A 20,771-nucleotide genomic window follows, 5' to 3' on the forward strand; every position below is an offset into this window, starting at 1 on the left:
GGGCATTCTTACTTTTTTCCTGATATTAGAGGGAAAGTTTTCAATTTTTCAATGAGCTTTTCTTTTGAGCTTTTCTTATGAGGCTTTTTTTATGTTATGGCAATTTCCCTCATAGTTTATTGGATGAATTAGAGATATTTTTATGGTTTTGTTATAGGACAGGGAGAGGGGCAGACCAAACCCCACAAACCTGCCTATTCTAAATGGGTTCTGCCATCCGCTGCATCAACACAAAACATATGAGACTTTAATGGGAAGGAACTTTAATAAAACTAGGAAACAATACAGGAAAGGCAAAGAGTCTAGTTTCTAAATGAAGCACCCAAAGTTACCCCCTCGTGGGTAAAAGTCCATCCATACGGAAATGGCCCAGAGCAAGACCCCAAAGCCTGCCACAAGTCTAAAGCATCTTCCAGTGGGGACCCACAGAAAAGGGTCAGAAACAACCAGACAAGCCCTGAAGGAAAAGAGCAAAATCAACATCAAGATAAAAGCTGCCATTGTCACCTCCCCATGGGTCTCACCCACATCTGTGTCACCTAGTCCATGACCAAAACAAGCACAGTTTTTTCACTTGTCTCTAGGCTCCATGCACCTCCTCCAGATCTCCTGGCTCCATCCTGCTTCCTTCCTCAGTCTCTTCTGCAGCTTCTCCTCTCCCTACTTAGCTCTACCCTCCCTTGGGTGGGGCAGGGAACCTCCCCCTTTCCTGGGGACCACCCTGTTACAGTTTCACCTTTGCTTAAGAATCTGATATAAAGTCAAGTTATAGTATAGATTATTTATAATTGTTGTGATTTATCTCCCTGAAGTTTTAAAATTCCAAATTTTCCAAATTCAGAGCAAATCATTTGAAAATTTCAGAGAAATACGAGGACACAAGGAAAAAAATTACCCATGATTCTGTTGTTTAACTTTTCCTCCAGTTTAACTTCTTTGTCTTTTTTTCTTCAGGTAACTTGGCCCAGACAAGAGCCAGGATAACAGCAGCCTCAAGATCTTTGCCTCCACATTTCAGTGCTGGGAGAGCCAAGGTAAGGGCCAAGGTCCAAAATAATATATACTACAGAGTGTTTCTGCCTTGGGGATAGCTAAGAGTAGGTAACTTTTTTTCCCTTTACCTGTTCAGCTACCTGGGCAATTGCAAAAGAGGTTGAATGTAATTAGAGAATCAGGATCAGGAAATTTGAAACATCATAGAATACTTATAATCATGTGTCAGAGAGGAAAAATTTTTCCTCTACCTTCTTAAATTTAGGGGTTGAGTTCCTGTGAATTAGCTCAAACTGACATATTAACAGGAGATAAAGCCAGAGTTTTAATCATGTACATATAGAAGATTACTGAAAAAACTTGACTCAAAAGGGTAGTTAGAATTTGGGACTCGAGCCTCCCCGGTGGCGCAGCGGTTGAGCGCTGGGTTGCAAAGCTGCCCGCGGCTTCTGCGGCGCCGGTTCAATCCCCGGCTGCTCCCCGGCCACCGGAGGCGGGTCCCACATGGCGCGCAGACCTCTCCTGCCACCCACTGCTCCCCTCAGCAGTGTACTCCGGTCCTTCTGCCTGCTCTGCTCCCCGCTCTGGCTCTGGTGAATTCTCTCACCCTCCCGTGCTTCTGACTGTACCCAGTGCATGTATAAACAAACAAACAAACAAACAAATAAATAAATAAAACATGCCTCTATAAAAAAAAATTAAAAAAAAAAAAGAATTTGGGACTCTATACCATTTTAAGGAATGAAGAGGAGGAGAAGGGTGTACCTTAGGGAGAACAAATGACTTTTGGGGAAAAGTAATGGTGCTTTAGAAGAACAGATGGGAGGTATGGTAGTTTTATGATAATCTCTAGTTAGTTGATTTCTTTTTCCAGTGCTGGCTTCTTATCTTTGTGATAGTTGCCATCTTTCTTTCCTGGTTGCAAAACTCCCAGGGAGACAATTTATGGCAGTTTTATTCTTTTGGGAGGCTCTGGTTTTAGGTAAATAAGGGGGATTCAGAAAAACTATATTGATTTCGCATGCTTCAGTGCAAAATAATCCTCTATCATGTGGCATGTTCTGTACTTCTTTAACTGATCCTCAAAAGAACATTTAAGATATAAAACAATGATACTTGAAAATAAAGTCTATGCAAAAAGAGAGGAAACACTTTTCCTTGAGGCTATCACCACCCTACAGAGGAGGTTAACAGGTACCAAATGGAGTCAGCAGGGAGGAAAGGAACCAGACAGCTTCCCATTGCTCTGCTTTGCTCTCTGAAAAATGAGTGGTGAATTTGTCTATGCAAAGGGGATGTTAGAAGAGTTAATAGATGTCCTATAAAATATTTTTAACTGTTCAATCCTTCCAACCAATGATTAGTAAGAATATCAAAAATTCAGTGCCTAAGGTTGATTATATATATTAACACCAAGAAATCTTGAAGTGATGGGGTAATACAATAGAACACATCTTCTGAATTTTCTTATATTTTGTTTATATTAAATTATATAATAGTTTATTTTTTAAATAATAGTTTATGTAATAAAAAATAAGCAATTCATGGGCCTCCCCTGGTGGCACAGGCAGTTGAGCGTCATGCTGTGAAGCTCTCTGCAGCCTCTGCAGCGCGGTTCTATCCCAGCTGGCCGGCGAGGGTCCCACATGGCGCAGCAGACCTCTCCTGTCGTGCCCGCTGCTCCCCTCAGCAGTGTATTTTGTCAGTCTGCCTGTTCTGTTCCCCGCTCTGTCTCTGGTGAATCCTCTCACCCTCCCGCGCATCTGACCTGTACCCCGGGTCTTGTGTAAATTAATAAATAAATCTTAAAAAAAAAAAGAATAAGCAATTCAGCGACACACTAGATATTATCCCAAAATTGATACAGACATACATATATACTTATTTCCTCTAAGAATTAAAGTATTACATGTATATAATAGGAACTCAGGTCATTTTTGTAAAAAATTGATTCTGTACCCCATTGCTATTACAATCTAGTAGTACTCTACTTTTCAACTTGGCAAGTTTGTAGCAAAATATTAGGGCTATTTAACATGAGTTATATGGACCCCCGAAAGAGATTTACATAGTGTTTTTAAGACCTCCAGCATAATCAGCACCACTACCACAGGCCAGGTGTCAGTACCAGTATTGCTTCCCCATTCAGTGCTATATAATCTTTTGAGATGAGTGAGACTCTAGGGATTTTTTTCTATAAGAGTTAGAAGGATCACTTGATAGCAGTAAAAAATCTTGACAAAACACCTGTCAAATAAGACAAATATAAGAACTTCAGAGGTTTCAGAAAACAAATAGTGAGCACTTACCTAGACCAGGAAAAAAATCCTTCATTATTCACTTATTGCCAAAATGTAGATGTTTTGTGAGAATTTTTTGGGTCTTATGTTTTTATGCTGGACAAATACTGTGCTTTCAGACTGATTTCACAAGTTAGTGAGTTAAATTTTGTACATTCAGGATGATTTTTAGGTCATATCAAACCACACATAAAGGCAGATCTGTTTAAAAAGTAGGGTTTCAAAAACAGAACTGGGTTTGGATCCAGATGTGGCCAATTACTGGCTGCCAGACTCTGGAAAATTTACCTAAAATCTCTGAGCCTTAACTTCCTTATAACTAATGATAGGGTCGTTTTGAAAATTCAATGCTATAACATAGGCAAGGTATTTAGTGCAGTGATTTCATATCAGAAACAATAAATGTTTTATTGCTCATATTTGGATAGCCATCTAAAACCCCATGCATGGAGGCCATGTGTGTACAGAAGCTTGCTCATTTCCTGCGGGCTTGGGTCTGTCCCATAATTTGTGAAGTTTGTTCATGACTGCTTTGAAGGCTGAGATTACTGGCATGGGAGCTAATACTTGCCTTCTGCCTTTCCATGCACCCTTGATATTGACCACTAAACTAACACTAGATGGAGCAGGGTAATGATGCAAGAGGGCTGACGTTACTTCTTTCATGTGTACAGGGCAGTAGTTTTTACTAATCAGTTTTTTCTAATTAGGAAATCAGAGATTCTGAGAAATCCAATACTACATATAATAAGTAGAAAATCCTCAATTTGAAGGTGTGCTCAATTCTAAAACTCTTTGCTACAGAACATGTAATCCCTGAACCTAGGAAAGCTGTTTTCTTTTCCTCCTATCTGAGGTAAAAAAGTCTAAGATTCTTTGTAGAGGCCTGTTTTGGTTTTTTTTTCATTTTGACATCCCCATCTTTGGAAAGAAGTATTTGCTAGATGATGCCCCTAATAGAATCCACTTCCTGGATTGTTTCTCAAGGCTTTTTTTTTTTTTTTTTTAATTAAATGAGGCTACTATTGACTAAATTAGCTCAGGAAGATAAGCTCTCAAGTTAGCTCTCAGCTCTTTGGGTTTTGATTTTTCAAAGTTCATTGGAGTTCTTTTGAGCTTGTGGTAGGCCTGATACAGATGGGTATCCTAATTTGAAGGCCAAAATAGCTGACTTGTGGTATGGCCATTGTTTAAAATTTCCCTTTTTAGTTTTTATTAATTTTTTTTCAAGCCATTCAAGTAAGAAAACTTTATAAAATCAGGTTTGTGGTACTATTGAAGTCAGTTTCCTAATTTCAAAAAGCCAAGCCAAAGTAAAGCATGCTGATTTACATGCTTCCTTAGGTATTTCAGCTGTTTAAATTGTATGCATTTTTCACTATTTGGAAAGTGCATTAGAATTCTCATCCTATAAAACCAATAATTTTTTCTCCACTAATAATTTTAGATCTGATATTTTTTCTGAGCATTCTTCTTTTATATCATTTATCACAGATTGAACAATATTTACATAGTGGTTTAGTTCCTAATCCTTCATAACAAATTCAGTTATTGCCTGGTTCGTACTGTATTCACTTCAGTCTGAGTTTCCTCAAGATAAAAAGCAGCACTAGAAGAGATGTCTATTCCAGAGCTGATGCAGGATTAGAAGCATTTCAAGGAAGTGAGAGCAAATTCTATACCACTGAAGCATATAAAACCAACTGAACTTGAACTTGAACAGCCTGGCATCTTGAAGTCTTTACCATGTGACATAGTTCCATCTGATTGCACCCTGAATTCCCACAAATGGACCCCAACTCCCTCCTCTAAAATTCCCTCTTTAGGGCCTCCCCGGTGGCGCAGCGGTTGAGCGCTGGGGTGCATGTATAAACAAAAACAAAACAAACAAACAAACAAATAAATAAATAAAACATGCCTCTATTAAAAAAAATAAATAAATAAAATAAAAATTCCCTCTTTAAATCCTCTCCATGATCAGTAGTCATCAAGAGACCCTTAACCGACCTTTCCAAATTTTTACATTAGAAAATGCCCCCCAATAGCAGATTATCTAGATTTTAAAATGTAGTACTAAATATGTTGGTGATAAACTGTAAGCATTAGCATTTCCAGATTATATATAACACACAACAGGTTTTCACTTACTTCCCAAGAATCACGTATGTGAGCACCAGGACAGAACTTGAAGTCATGCTAGATAGTTAGGCAGTGTCCCCACTTTTGGAATATAAATTGGCATCTCATTCTATATTTTTCCAGTTTGCAGCAGGAGCCAGGCACTGATCTTGAAAACAATACATATTGTATCTTTGAAATTGCATCTCAAGTCCTCCCTGGTGGCCTAGGGGCTAAGTCTCAGCGCTATCACTGCTATAGCCTGACTTGGATGACTGACCAGGGAGCTGATCCACTTGTGGCACAGCAGAGCTCTCCTGTTTCACCCGCTGCTCCCCTCAGCAGTGTATTTCAGTAGATTCTCCTGTTCTGCTCCCCACTCTGTCTCCAGTGAATCCTCTCACCCCCTCCCCCCCACTCTGGCCTACACCCCAGTTCTTCTATGAAGAAATAAATAAATAAGTCTATAAAAAATTATGTTAACAGCAGAATTAATATACAACAAGGATTTTCTGGTCTCTAAACTGTTAAATTCTTAAATGCCAGAGTTCTGAGGGAGGGTCACAGGAAATCCTTTTAAAAGAGAAGTAAGGATGAGCTCTTTTCAGCTGCCCTTTCAATATGCACTAAAGCCAGAGGGGCTGGCACTTGCTGGCTAATTTGAATAAAAAGGGAGGGAAATGAAGGAGGAAAAGCTAGAGTCAAAGCAAGATAGCATTCTTTAGGTAGGGTCTCTGAATAAAAGGAATGGTAGAGAAATTCCCAAAAGTTGTGTGTGTGCATTGTATATATAAAAATCAGGTAGGAAGGAAAAGAAAATAAGGGTAAAAAATTTAAGAAAACGCTCAGAATTTAAATTCAGACATAAAGCCAAACTGGATTCAAGACCTCCTTACCTTCAGACCTGGTTAACTGGCCCCAAATTTCATCATCTTGGGGCTCTGATTTCCAAGTGGGGGTGATATGAGGAAAGAGCTGTCAGTATATTCCCAGCAGAAGGCACTCTGATGTCTTCAGGTCAGGTGGGTGTGTAGTGTTTGTTTTCTCTTTTCTATGTTAAAATAGCCTTCCTTCTTAAAACTGAGCTTTCATTTCCTCCCTTCTCATTAAAAAAATTAAAAAGTCAGACCTGCAGGCAGTTGTACCACTGCATCAAGTGCATACAAATGGACCCACTGTTTTGGGAATGTATCCAACGTGCAGCCCAGAAAAAGAAAGCTGCACTGCTTCTCACATCCCAGTATTTCTTGCACAGTAGTTAGATTGCTTTTCTAGTTTCTGAAAATTTCATTCCATATTTATTCCCCTTCTTAATAAACCTGCCTTCTTTATTCAAACCAATTGATGTGTTTGCTTTCATTGTGCACATAGTCTCACAAATACCCCTTTAGCTAAGCCTCATTATTCACCCCCTTCCTAATACCTTTGTGCCTTCTAGCATCCACTTTTCACTTCTCTTGATCAAGGCTGCAGACCTTGATCAAGAGGTCTTATGATATGCCCCATGGGGAGTTTGCTGCCTGGACGGCAGTCCATGGAGCGGAACACACGTGCTGACAGCAGCATCTTCCAGTCAAATGTTCCTGCTTCATACCCTTGCCACCTGTTCAGAGCAGATGGGAAGCTGCCACGGTGGAGGCCGGTGCTGAAATGCCACTTGTGCACTCTGCAAACCAAATAGCTTTGTGTGTATGGGAGCAGGGTTTCTTATTGTTAACTCAGGCTGCTTGTAATTGATTCCTACTATTGTTTTCACTTATAAATTCCTTCCAGTCAGCCCAGGTAGTTGAGATAGATGATCAGAGATGGTTGTATCCCAAGCTCTGGATTTTGGTGAGCACGTGGGACCTGTGGAGGCCAGAGGGTTGTGGCAATGTCAGGGTCTGATGGCAGAATGGTGTCTAGAGCTCACCTAAATTTCCTGCAGTTCAACCTGGACTTTTGACCCATATCTTTCAAACCACCCAGTCTCATGGGTCTTTGGCCAGTTTCCTTTTAGGAAAAGTTTGGTCCATGTGACATTATCGGAGAATTTAAAAGGAGCTCATTAGAACATGGAGAAGTGTAAAATAGTGCTGATGGGGCTTAAACCATTACCATATGGTATATCACAAGAGTGTGGTCATTGTCAAATGAGTAGACTACGGCAAATTGTATTTTTCTTCTAAATTTCTCCCCAAAGTATTCATTATTATTTTCTAAACATCAAGGCTCCTCAGATATTTGACCAAACAACATTTTAGATTTCGGAAAATCCAGAAAATGAATTGTCTGTACCTCAAACCACTTCCCTCTACCTGTTCTGCAGGTGGATACTTTGGAGGTGGTTCGGCATCCAGAGGAAACCACCAACATGAAGAGGCAGACCATGGCTTCTTACTTCCGGGTATGAAGTCTTCTTCATCTCTATTCTGCTTGCTTCCGGAAAGAGCTCCTTGACCATTCTCATGAGAGATTCAGATCTTATAGAGTCATTGAAATGACAAATCACAACAATGAGATCTGGAAGACAGAGGTGCTGAGATAAGAAAATTACAGCCGGGAATCTACTGCTAAGTGCAATGTTCTCTGACTTGAGAAAGATTAGATGAAATCCCAAGTGTCTCAGAGGACCCTCTCTGACTCTGGGTGCAGAGACCTGTTCATTGAATGCACTGATTCTGTTAGCATTAGGCTGTCTCTTGGCCTTGAAGCCACTGTAGTCAGCCACTTTTCCATATTTACTGAAAAATAAAATAGTTAATAAAAATTCCAGGAGGTCACATATTACATTTAGATCCCAAGAGAATCTGTCTTAGTTTTGACTCTGGTTTCCTACATTTTGTTGATTCATTGCAAGACCCATCTGCCTGAATCCATTTTTTCCCCATTTTTGCTGCCCCAATTCCTAATATTTTGTCCCTTCAAGTGACTGCTGTCACTAAAAACATTTTCTCTACAAGGGCTCTTTTATTTACTTATTTTTTATTTATATATATTTTACATCATTGTTCCTTTTTAAGCAATGTTTGCTTAGAAAGGCTCTTTTACAGGCACACTGTATAGGAAAGATAAGTCACAAGCCCAGATTTGTTTGCACAGATTTGTTTATCTTCATATTATAAAGTATTAAACAAAGTCCCTTGGAGATCGTAATACCACTGAGCTAAGATCCAGGCAACCTCATGACGGAGATGTTGTTAGGCCAAAGACAGAACTACTAATCGCAGGGGCAAGAGAATAAGGTTGTAAGGTAGGGTTACCATGGGAAGGAGCTCTCCAGGGATGGGAAGTCAGATAAGCTAGGGACGCCAGGCCAAAAGGCTGAAGGGCAATGCCTGTAGCCAGCACCACAGATGAAAGGCTCCATGGAAAGCTAAGCTGTTAAAGAAGGATCTAGAGCCAAGAAGTCTGCCTTAACCAATTGTGCTTTAGAATCAGACTTCTATTGTGATCAGAGTATGAATTGCAGGGGCCCAGAGGCCTTTTAGTAGAATATTCCATCCTTGTAGTGATCCCTGCTACAGATTCAGCCCTTGTTTCATTACTCTTGTGTTTGGATATTTCCAATTGCTGCTATTCTCTTGAGTCCCACCTTGACTTGGTTAACTTTCTCAACTGTGTCTTCCTTATCTCTTTGTGTGTGTTTGTGTCTCTCTCTCTCTCTCTCTCTCTCTCTCTCTCTCTCTCTCTGTCTGTCTGTCTGTCTGATGGGATTTGGAAGCTCTGAGTCTCTCTGAAGTCGTCCGCAAGATCCTAGAGTTCCTTTATTAGCAGAGAAAGTTCTGGCTTCTAGCTCTTCAGAAATAGAAGCCAGTATAATGTAGCCAGTATAATGTCTTTAAAATCCTGGTCCCCAAAAGCTAAATGTGAGAAGTAAGCTTCATTGGAATGTAGGTATCATCATTTTGGATCATTCGGAGGTGTGATTATAAAATAATGGGGTTGATTTCCTCTGTGTCTTGTAATTGCCCCTGAAGGCATGTCCAAAAGAGGACTCCAGATGTGGATGTCCCCAAGAAGCAATGAGGGCCTCATCTGCACAGCCCCCTCCTGCTTTTCCATTCCTTCTCTCTGTGAGGGCCTCATGGCAGCTATTCTTTGTATATTAGTTGATCTTTATTATAACCTCTTGTCCAAATTTTTTTCTTTTCTTTGCCCTCTTTCTGTATTCTCTTGTTTATCCTCTGCCTTACTATCAATGTTATCTTAGATTTTCTAGTGGTTTTTAGGTTAAAGAAGCAGCTGATCCCTTCCTTGAAAACTGGGCATTTTAAATTACAGGTATGATTTGTAAAGTATCACCTTGGAATACCAGTTCTGGTGATGGAGTTATGGTTTCTTATTTGGTTTCAAAACGATCTGTGAGTTGTTTACAGACCAATAAATTGCTATGAAGACCTATATTGTATTCATCTATTATGCCTATGGTAACCTTATTTCTTGTGCATTTTGCCCCCATAGTATTCTCTCATGGATCTACTCTCCAAAATGGTGGTTGGACAGCCCCATTTTGTGCGCTGCATCAAACCCAATGATGACCGAGAAGCCTTGAAATTCTCCCGAGAGAGAGTTCTGGCCCAACTTCGCTCCACTGGGATCCTGGAGACAGTCAGCATTCGCCGGCAAGGGTATTCCCACCGCATCCTCTTTGAAGAGTTTGTGAAAAGGTCAGTCAAATATTTGGAAATAGAATTTATTAAATATAGCTGAGCCATAGCCATCCCTGTCCCCTGGGAACTGCTACTTTTGCCCACTTGCCTCTAAACACGTAATTGGCAGTTAACAGCTACCATTTGCTTGCTTAAATGTTGCAGTTATCTGGAGGACTTTTTGATCACATTTTAAAATTTAAAATGTCCACAAATATCCTTAGGTTTCAAAGTCTCCTAGTATTTAATTGGTACATTGAAAGTATCTCTCCAAATGTGAATAAAGATTCTGGCAAAGCACCTACTCCTCTCCCAGGATCTGGTATGATATAATGATAGCTAGTATTTATTTACATAGCACCTAAAATGTAATTTCTTTTAATTTATAGAATAACCCTTTAAACTAGTCTATGTTACTATTCCAGCTTTACAGATGAGACAATTGAGGCACAGAAAGAAATTAAATGATTTTTCCAAGGTCCCATGCTAATAAGTGAGAGAGCCAAAATTTGAATCCATGTAGCTAGTTTTAGTGTCCACATCCTTTTGATCTGCTCAGCCCACTGTATTCAATCAATGTTTATTGAACTGTATTGATATGGAGCTTTCTAAACTCAGAAACTAACTTTACCTAAGAGTGAAATACTGCTCTTTTTGCATGGTCGCCTAAGGTATACCTTGACTATTCATGGGATTACAGGTAGATTTTTAACAAAACTTTCTATAACGATAAAGGAATAACAATAGTGAAAAACCTCCTTGAGACTCACTGCTTTCTGAGGGTACCTACAGCAGAAAATGAAAGTCCACATCCCAGAAGCCATCTTTAGTGTTTTGTTTTGTTTTTTAACTTCCATTCTGAATCTTTCACCCAATGTGTTTTTTCATCTACTCTTAGGGTGGAATGATCCTAATGCGGTAGCTTCAAGTCTTCCAAACATCACTAAATTCCATGAAGAAGAAAGAAAAAAAAAATGTTCCTTGTGTTGAAAAATTTTAAATTAAAAATGAAATGGATTTTTAAAATGCAATTTAATTGAGCCTCTTTTTTCCTCTTAAATATGGAAATAGGAAAAGGAAGAGGTTATTTTAGCACATGAATGTGGCTAGTCAAGTATTTTTAGCCACTAATATTGGATACATAAAAATATTTAAGAAAACAGGTCAAATGCTAAACAGATTGGCACTTCTTTGTTCGCAATCAGAAAGCCATTAGGCAAGTATGAACAAGAGTTTCGAAATGTCAGTAAATCTGAGGGTATCAAAGATTTTGAGCCGGCAAGTTAATTGGTATTTTGATCCTTTTGAACAACTTAACAACAAAATGGATGAGTTAGCAGTTTTCCCCTTGATGTTATTCAACAAATAGGAGCACCTCTTATCTTCCTGTTCAGGAGAGCTGTTTTGTAAACTCTTAGCAGGAAATATGCAGACAAAACAATCAAAGGCAGGGAACAGAGCCATTCAAGATTTATCAGGTGGAGGTAAATAAAAGATAAAGTCTTATTTAATGTTACTCTCTGCTTTTTTTTGTATTTTCTGGCATTAGATACTTACCTAAGTTACCCAAGGTTGCAGACCTGGCAAATCTAAAATGCTTCCCTGCCCCTCTCATCCTTGAATTTTCTAGCAAAATGACTCAGAAGTTGCCTTTCTATTCCCCATTTATGGAGCCTTCCAGGAAAGTATCCTTCCCAGCAACTTCTCACCAATGGGGCCCTGGATGTTAGAAGTTTACCTAGTCTCAGCTAGGCATGAAAGAGTTTATCTGGAAGTGTTGGGCAGGTAGCTGAAAATTCCTGGAAATCATACTGTTGAGGTACATCACAAAAAATGACAACATTCCTTGTCTTCATGGTCTATGGGCTGAAGCATGGTCCAGCAGAAGGTCTACGCTTTGGCAAACACATAGAACTCCATGTGTGAGGATATGTTCTGGCAAATGTCTAAAGAACAGAAAAGCACATTCAGTTCAAAGTCTAATGGCTTATGCTTATATTAAACTATTGTAGTAAATAGTGTGACTTAGTAAGGAGACCTGAATTTTACTCTCTTCATGGACATATTTGGCCTTAACCTATTATTTCAATAAAAGATATTTCCTCATCTTTATGACAGAAAGGCAGGATTCATAGAGCCAGCATCCTGAAAATTTTCAAGGATCCTGTGCAGATTCCTGAATTTGCATAGCCTTTGACTTTTTTTAGAGAAGCTCACCTCTACCAATCAAACTCACAGGCGGGAGAACTGCACCTCCCACTTCAAAACAGTTGCTAAATCAATGTCTATTAAATAGAGTGAAATTCTTAAATTCCTCCATCTTCTCTTTCATCAGTAATTTCTGGGTTTTTCTCATAATGTTGTGAGAGCCCTGGTACATCGGCAGTTCCTTCATCTCATTCGCCCTTCTATTTCTCCACTTCCTTTCTAGAAACCTAGCAATCAACTTTGACCTTTCATTTTTCCAATCTGTCTCCAAGCCCTGGTGACTTTAGAAGTTTAAATTCTTCCACAAAGTTCCCTTGGAAACCTAGAAGAGCAACAACTTAATTGAGATACAATGTACAAATGATAAAAATCACCCTCTTAAGGTACACAATTCTGAGTTTTTATATTCACAGGTCTGTACAGGGTATATCTCCACTGTGATCCTAACTTGTGCATATGCCTCTCCTTCTCATGTGCCTATACCTCTCCTTTGGAGCTATATTTATTCAAATCCTGTGACAGTTTAATTTTTTATTTTCATGTTTTCTGGATACTAGTCCCTTATTAATATATTTTCTTTATTATTATATTTCTAATATTATTATTATTGTTTCTTCCATTTTGTGGGTGTCATCTTAATTTCTTGAATGCATCTTCTGAACACAAAAAGTCTAAAATTTTGACATAGTCCAGTTTATGTTTTCTTCTGTTGCTTGTGCCTTTGGTGCTATATCTAAGGAACCATTGCTTAATCTGAGGTCATAAAGATTTACTTGTGTTTCCTCTAAGAGTCTTCTAGTGTTAGGTCTGATATTTGGATCTGTGGTCCATATTGAATTCATCTTTGTATATGATGTGAGGTAGTGATCCAGTCATTCTAATGTACATAGATATTCAGCTTTTCCATTTGTTTCCCAATGCTGTTCTTTCCTCTGTTGAATTGTTGACATCTTTGCTAAAAATAAATTGGCTATAAAAGTAAGGCTTTATTTCTGAATTCTCAGTTCAGTTCCATTTATATCTTGTCTATGTCATTTAAAACTCTTTTGTCCACCCTCTTGACATAGTTTCTTAAATGGACATCCTACCAATTCTGTTCTCTAAAGAGCTACCAGAATATGATTTACCTAAAATTCTTTTCTAAGTATGTTGTTTCCTTGATTAAAGTTCTTAAAATAACCACCAAAACCTCTACTAGATAAATTTAATTTCCTTTGCCTGATACATGGGGAGCCTCCTTGATCTGGCCCCTACCCACTTTTACGGTCTCTTCTTTCTTGTCTTCCCAGCTCACATGCCAACAAAAACTGAATTACTTGAAGCCCCATAACCACTCTATGCTGTTCCATACTTTAATGTCTTTGCTCTTGCTATTTTGCCTGTACTTCTTTTCTCTAAGTCCTCTGTCAGCTGACTTTATCAAGCAAACCTCTGCCTTGACTTTGGACAGGCATTCTGTTAACTTGGAGGCTATCCTTGACTCCCCCCACTAGGTTAGGAGCCCTTCTGATGACCTTTGTTAGAAGTGCTTACTACATTGTAGTGTATCTGCCTGTCTTGCTTTAAACTAACTGCTTACAAGGCAGGAATATTGTTCAGCTTTACATTTATATTGTCTAGTTCAGTGTCTGATGCAAATTACTTAATAAACATTTATAGAATTTACCAGTGCTTGCCTTTTTGCCTCATTACTATTTTCTTTTATCATCAGGTTGAGTCTTTGTCCCTTACCCTTTTGAAGTTCGTTAAGTTATATGGACTTGGCTTAGTTCAGATTAAATTGCATGGTAAAGTAGGGCCTAGATTATTATAGCATAAGTTTTTAGGTAAGTCATAAATAGTTGTTTTTTAAAATTAAAAAAAGTACAAAATGATAAATAAGTTAATACATGGTCTCTCTAACTCAGCCTGAAAATGCTTTTATTAGAATTTAATATATTAAAAGGTGACATTTAATCAAATTTGCCTTCCTCTTCTCTATAGCAAACTTATTTTTATGGTAATCCAAAGAGAGGCAAACTTTAAAGTACAAGGTAGATTATTTGCTCTGGCTCTCATTTGACATTCTAGCCTCTTAGCTCACACTCCAGAAAAAAAAAAAATGAACCACTTAGAGCTCCCTAATAGCACAAAATATGTCTCATTAAGGCAATATCCTGTAAAAGCAGGCTACTTAGTGTATTAGTCAAGAATTTTTTAATAACAAGTGATTGAAACAATTCAAATGAGTTGAAGCAAAAATTAAAAAAGAGGTGGTTGATATATTGGCTTACATAACTAGGAAGTTCAAAGATATGTCTGAATCCAGGATAGCAAGTAATTTTACCAAACCATTTTCTTTTTTCCTTTATTAGCTATTTTCTTCTTTTCGACTAGGCACCCCTTCCTCACATACAAAAATAATGCCTGGAAGATCCTGTGGAAAGCTTCCTATAGGCTTAGCATCATCAACAGCGGGCAAATTCCTTTGAGTCCCCACAGAAGGAACCCTCTGGTTCTTTCATCTTGGGTTACATTACATGTCCATGTTTAAAACAGTAACTGTGCCCAAGGGAATAATGATAGGGCCTTCAGTCAAGTGTCAAGGTATAGAATCACCCCTACTTGAACCATGGCCTAACAGGTTCTCTTAAAAGAAATTGGGAGAAGATAGATAAGCTAAAACATTAGGTATCCATTAACCCTTGTTTTGACTCTTTGACCCTAGAACCAACTGTAACAGTACATAAAGATTTACCCCTAACTGGAGAGCTATCTACCTTAGAGGAAACCTCGAATTCAAATTTTTCTAACAAGAATAAAAGTTTTATTGACAATAACAATGTTAATGTTGGAATAAGAACTATATACAATTTACTGGGCCTCCCTGGTAGTGCAAGGTGTTAAGTGTCAGCTCTATGAAGCTATCCACAGCCACTGCAGCACAAGTTCGATCCCTGGCCAGGGAGGTGACCCACATGATGCAGCAGACTTATGTCTTGCCTGCTGCTCCCATCAGCAGTGTATTTCAGTCAGTCCATCTGTTCTGCTCCCCACTCTGGCTCTGGTAAATCCTCTCACCCCCCCATACTTCTGGCCTACAGCCCAGCTCTTGTATGCATAAATAAATGAATCTTAAAAAAAATAACTATATGCAGTTTACTATAGAGTGAAACTGAACATAGTTTTGTTGTGTGTTTTTTCTTAGCCACAGCTATACACACAGTGGGGTAGTAAAAACAGTTTCCCGCTCCACTTCAATAAGGGATCAGGGAAAACTCATAGTCAATTCTGGCCCAGTTTGAATTCATCTTCTGCATTTGACATTTTTCTCTGATCTTCATTAATATGAATCATGATGTTCTTGTCCTTATTAGAACTGTGCTGGATGTCACATGCCTTTGTCCATGTCTCTCCCCGATCCTCTGTTTGTTCTTTAAGCATAGTCTTTAGTAATTGCTTTGCTCAAGAAGCCTGTTTTTTTTCCTTTCGGACTAAAAAATTCTTGGCCATGATTTATTATTCCCTTGACAAAGGTATTTTCTTTTTTTTATGGGTCTACAAATTTTCCTTCTTCTTGTATAATTTTTGCATTAAGTCATTGACCAACTGTCTTTGGGTTCTGAACCAGCCTGCTCCTTTTTGCTCCTTTAGGGTAATAAAAGAAAGGCCCACTCCCCAATCTCTGTTTCTTTTTAGAGTGAGGGCAATATCCTAAATGGGGTCCAGGCTGAATCAGACTGACTCTTTGGGCAGAATTATGGACTCTATGGCACTACTGTGATATTCTCATTGGCTGCAACTGCTCAAACATAGGATCATGTGATCACCTACCCAGATGAATTATAAAGATTCTGTAATATGTTTATTCAATTAAAAAACCTGATATTTACCCTCAGTTTTCTATTAACCACATTTCCTATAAACCCAGCTACCAAAGTAATGAGATCCCAATGGAAGAAAAAAAGCAGGCACATCCACATTTAGCATATACACACGTTCACTTACTCCCTCTGGCTTTGGTTCAGCACCACTCAGCCTGGGATGATTATAGGCAGAAACCTGCTTATATTCTAGAACATCTACCTCTAGGTTGAAGAGGGAAATCTGGGGGTGCAATTGCTACTTAAATAACTTTTAAAAATTCCCCTATTTTAGGTCCTTCCTCACTGACACGGAGGTTCCTGAATCTGGGTCTTTGTTTTAAACGCAAACTTCTCATCTTTCCCCACAGTGACTTAGGATTCAGTGTTCTCAGGTTTGCTAAATCTGTTTCGATTTTTCCATATGCTTTTTTTTTTTTTTAAAGATTTTTTTATTTATTTATACAAGAACCGGGGTACAGGCCAGATGTGCGGGAGGGTGAGAGGATTCACCAGAGAGAGAGTGGGGAACAGAAAAGGGAGACTGACGAAATACACTGCTGAGGGGAGCAGCGGGTGAGACAGGAGAGGTCTGCCGCACCATATGGTACCCTCACCGGCCGGCCTGGATTGAACTGATGCTGTAGAGGCTACAGACAGCTTCACAGAGCTGTGCTCAACTGCCTGTGCCACCAGGGGAGGCCCTGAATATATGCTTTACTGTTACCAAAATCTTGTTGTGCTTACCTTCTCTCCTTTCTTATTCTCTTTCTCTTTGTCTTCACATAGGATTTGTAACCTTAAAAAAATTCTTCTGCTATCATTTTATTGGGTTTCGGGTGGAAGAAAAAAAAGTAAATACATGCATTCAATCCACCATTTTCATTTAATCATTCTTTGAGTGTTTTACCTTTTTAAAATATGAATTAATAAAATAGAGAAATAAGAAAAATAAAAAATACAAATAAGTTCCTTAATGTATATCCTCTTTCTTGTATTTCACATCTAGTTTTCTTTTAAGATTTATTTTTACTCCCTTGACCCAGGACATCGTTGTTTTACATGCCATGCAGGGAATTTCCAACTAAGGAAGACCTCTTTCATATGGGGTTTTTGTATATAGTAATTCTGGGACTGCAATATGCCTAATGTGCTTAACACCTTGAATTTTCTCTAAGATCTCCCCTCCTAGTCATTTAATATTTCCTATGTCTTCTCTTTGTGACTACAATGAAATTAATGAAGGATTATAGTGTTGTAGAATTTTCTGACAGTGGCAGAAAATTTTCATAGAAAATTTTGTGTGTAAATGTGTAATTTAATGGTATGGATACCCCTTTTTCATATTTATTGAGGGTGAAGGTTATTCTCTCAGAAGTTTCAAAAACCATACAACAGTTTATTCCAACAATCCTCTTGCTCAAAATATGTTTTTTTCTTTTTTAAAATTTTTTATTTTTTTAATTGAGGTAATATTGGGATACCTCCACCAGATATTAGTACCACTTAAGTGCAGCTGCTGCCAACTCACCCATATTCCACCACCATAGACCAACTTGTCCTTAGCTCTCTCCTGAGCCCTCTCCCACTTGGTGCTTCAGTTCTGTAGTCAGCTATCAAGGATTAGTTTTTAAATTTGTCTTTATCCAATTGTTGTTTAGTTCCATCTATTAGTGACACCATCTGTATTTATCTTTCTCCTTTTGACTTTCATTTAGCATTGTCCCTTCAAGCTCCATCCAAGTGGCTGTAAATGGCATGAGTTTATCTTTTTTGATCGCAATATTCCATTTTTTGAGCAATACGCTGTTGTATATACCACATCTTCTTGATCCACTCCCCTGTTCTCAGCACTTTGGTTGCTTCCGTAAGTTAGCTATAGTAAACACTGTTGCAATAAACATAGGCATGCAAGTTTCCTTTTGCATTAGTGTTTTCGAATTTTTTGAGTAGATACCTAGGAGTGAAATTATTGGTCAAATGGCAGGTTGATTTTTAATGTTTTGAGACTGCTTTTCATAAGAGCTGGACCAGTTTGCATTCCCACCAGCAGTGTAGGAGGGTTCCCTTTTCTCCACTGCCTTGCCAGCACTTGTTTCTGGTCTTTTTAATATGTGTCGTTTTCACTGGTATCTCATTGTGGTCTTGATTTGCATTTCTCTGATAATAAGAGATTGTGTACATTTTTCAGGTGCCTGTTGTCTGTTTGAATGTCTTCTATAGAGAAGGGTCTGTTTAATTCTTTTCCCCATTTTTCAATTGGGCTATATATTTTGATTTTAGAGTTTTATGGGTTCTCTGTATATCTTTGTTATCAGTCCTTTGTCAGATGTATGGTGTACATATATTTTTTTCCCATTTATTTGGGTGTCTTTTTGTTTTAGTTATTGTTTCAGTCATGTACAGAAACATTTTAGTATGATGTAGTCCCTGCTGTTTATGTTCTCTTTTGTTTTCCTGGCTACTGGGGATGAATCCCTACAGGCATCACTAAAGCTTTATCACACAATGTTTTGCCTATGTTTTCTGCTCTGTATTTTATGGTTTTAGGTTTTACATCCAAGTCTTAGATCCATTTTGAGTTGATTTTGGTACATGGCATGAGATCATGCTCTAGTTTCATTCTCTTGCATGCAACTGTCCTTTTTCCCCAACACCATTTCTTGACGAGACTATCCTTGCTGCAGTGTATGTTTTTGGCTCCTTTGTCATGCATTAACTGTCCATATACATGTGCATTTATTTCTGAGCTCTCAGTTCTATTCCTTTGGTCTGTATGTTTTTGTTCCAATCCCAGGCTTTATAATATAGCCTGAGGTCTGGATGTGTGATACCTCCATTCCTTTTCTTCTTTGTCAAGATTGCTTTTGCTATTCTGGATCTTCTGTGATTCCACATGAATTTCAGTAGTATTTGTAAAATGAATTTGAGTTTTTTATTGGGATTGTGCTGAATGTGTATATTGCTTTGGGTATTATAACCATTTTGACAATGTTGATTCTTCTAGTCCATGAGCAGGTAATATTTTTCCATTTCTTTGTGTCTTTTATTTCTTTCAACAATGTTTTATTGTTTTCTTTGTGTAGATATTTTACCTCCTTTGTTAGGTTTATTGCTAAATATTTAGGAGTAAATACTTTTTTTTTTGCATAGTAGTAAATACAATCACTTTATTTCATTTCTCCTTCTATCTCATTACATATAGGAAGGTAACTGATTTATGTGTTTTGATTTTATGCCCTACTACTTTGCTACACTGATTTTTTCATTAGTTCTTCCATGGAGTTTTGAGGGTTCTCTACGTATATTACCAAGACATCTGCAAATAATGATAACTTTACTTCTTTTCCCACTTGGATTCCTTTTATGTCTTTCTCTTGTCTAATTGCTCCAGCTAGAACTTCCAATACTATGTTTAATAGCAGTAGTGAGAGTGGATATCCTTGTCTTGAACCAGACCTTATTGGAAAAGCTTTCAGTTTTTCACCATTGAGAATGATATTAGCTCTATTTGTTGCAAATTACTTTTAGTATGTTAAGGTATGTTACTTTTATCCCCAGTTTTTCAAGGGTTTTCATCATAAATGGATATTGAATCTTATCAACTGCTTTCACTAGATTGTGATTTTCTGGGGAATGAAGCAGATCCTTATTTATTTTTTTATCTCTACCATCTTGAATGGTATTATATCCAGGCCATAGTATGTGTTCAGTGTTTCCTGAATGAGGGAAGGAATCTAAAAAGTCAGGAATGTATTTGGCTGTGAGTAACAAACAAACAAATAAAAAAATTTAGTGACTTAAAGAATCCAGACATCTGAAGCAAAGCTTAAATCCAAACTTCAGTTTTCAGAGAATGTAATCTTCTGCTTTTTTTCTCTGGGTAGTCAGCAATGAATAAAACAATACAAATCCTCCAGGAGTGAGGATGGAGGTGCCATGCCTTGTCTCTCACACGGAATCCCTGGATATCTTTTCCTTTTACCTATAGCCACGTAAGTGAGAGCCTGACTGTAATAGATCTTAATGTGCCATACAGATAAACTGGTGTATCTCCAGAAACCACAATTCCCTGCCAATTTGATTTATACAGTAGTGAGGGACATTTTAAGAGATAATACTTAGACAGGATAGTGGACAGATTCAACATTGTGAGTAAAATCCTGCATGCTTGTGCAGTCTTCACATTTACCTTCCTTCTAGGGGCAGCAATTTTGTGGTGACATTCTCTAATTGCTGTCCTTGTATACTTTCATTTCCATCCATTTTTCTTTATTTAGTTGACAAAATTATTTGTTTACCCCCCCAACTGTGTGTTTGTGTATGTGTACCTTTTATATAGGTGAGAACTTGAATGACTTTTCTTTCTTAACTATTACACTTCCATTGTCATAACCTTAATTAGTGAAATAAAGAGAAAAGGATTTGAAAAGGGCCTTTTACAATATCATTGAAAGATCTAAGAAATGGCCAGCTCCAACTTTCCCACGTCACAAATGAGGAGGAGACCAGAGAAAAGAAATAACTTGCCCAAGGCTCATCTCTGGGAAGTGGCAGTAGCAGTTCTCTAGGTCACTGTAGACTGGAGAGGACTTCTCTGACCACCTCCATCCATCTTTGGAGGCACATAGATTCAGATTGGCCTTTCCTGGGCTGAGAATCCTTCTTAACTTGCCTAT

General features: G+C 38.2%; 1 protein-coding gene across 1 annotated transcript in view; it reads left to right on the forward strand.

Moving 5' to 3' along the window:
- Positions 1–20,771, forward strand: part of MYO3B (myosin IIIB) — a gene marked incomplete at its 3' end in the record, with an annotated part of 364,997 nt that overhangs the window by 208,826 nt on the left and 135,400 nt on the right. Inside the window, exons 22-24 of the mRNA XM_084258155.1 lie at positions 955–1,034; positions 7,720–7,797; positions 9,855–10,060. Coding sequence (XP_084114281.1) covers positions 955–1,034; positions 7,720–7,797; positions 9,855–10,060 — 364 coding nt within the window. The remainder of the gene's footprint in view (positions 1–954; positions 1,035–7,719; positions 7,798–9,854; positions 10,061–20,771) is intronic.

This window comes from Talpa europaea (assembly GCF_964194135.1).
Source record: "Talpa europaea genome assembly, chromosome: 1".
Classification (NCBI taxonomy): Eukaryota; Metazoa; Chordata; class Mammalia; order Eulipotyphla; family Talpidae; genus Talpa; species Talpa europaea.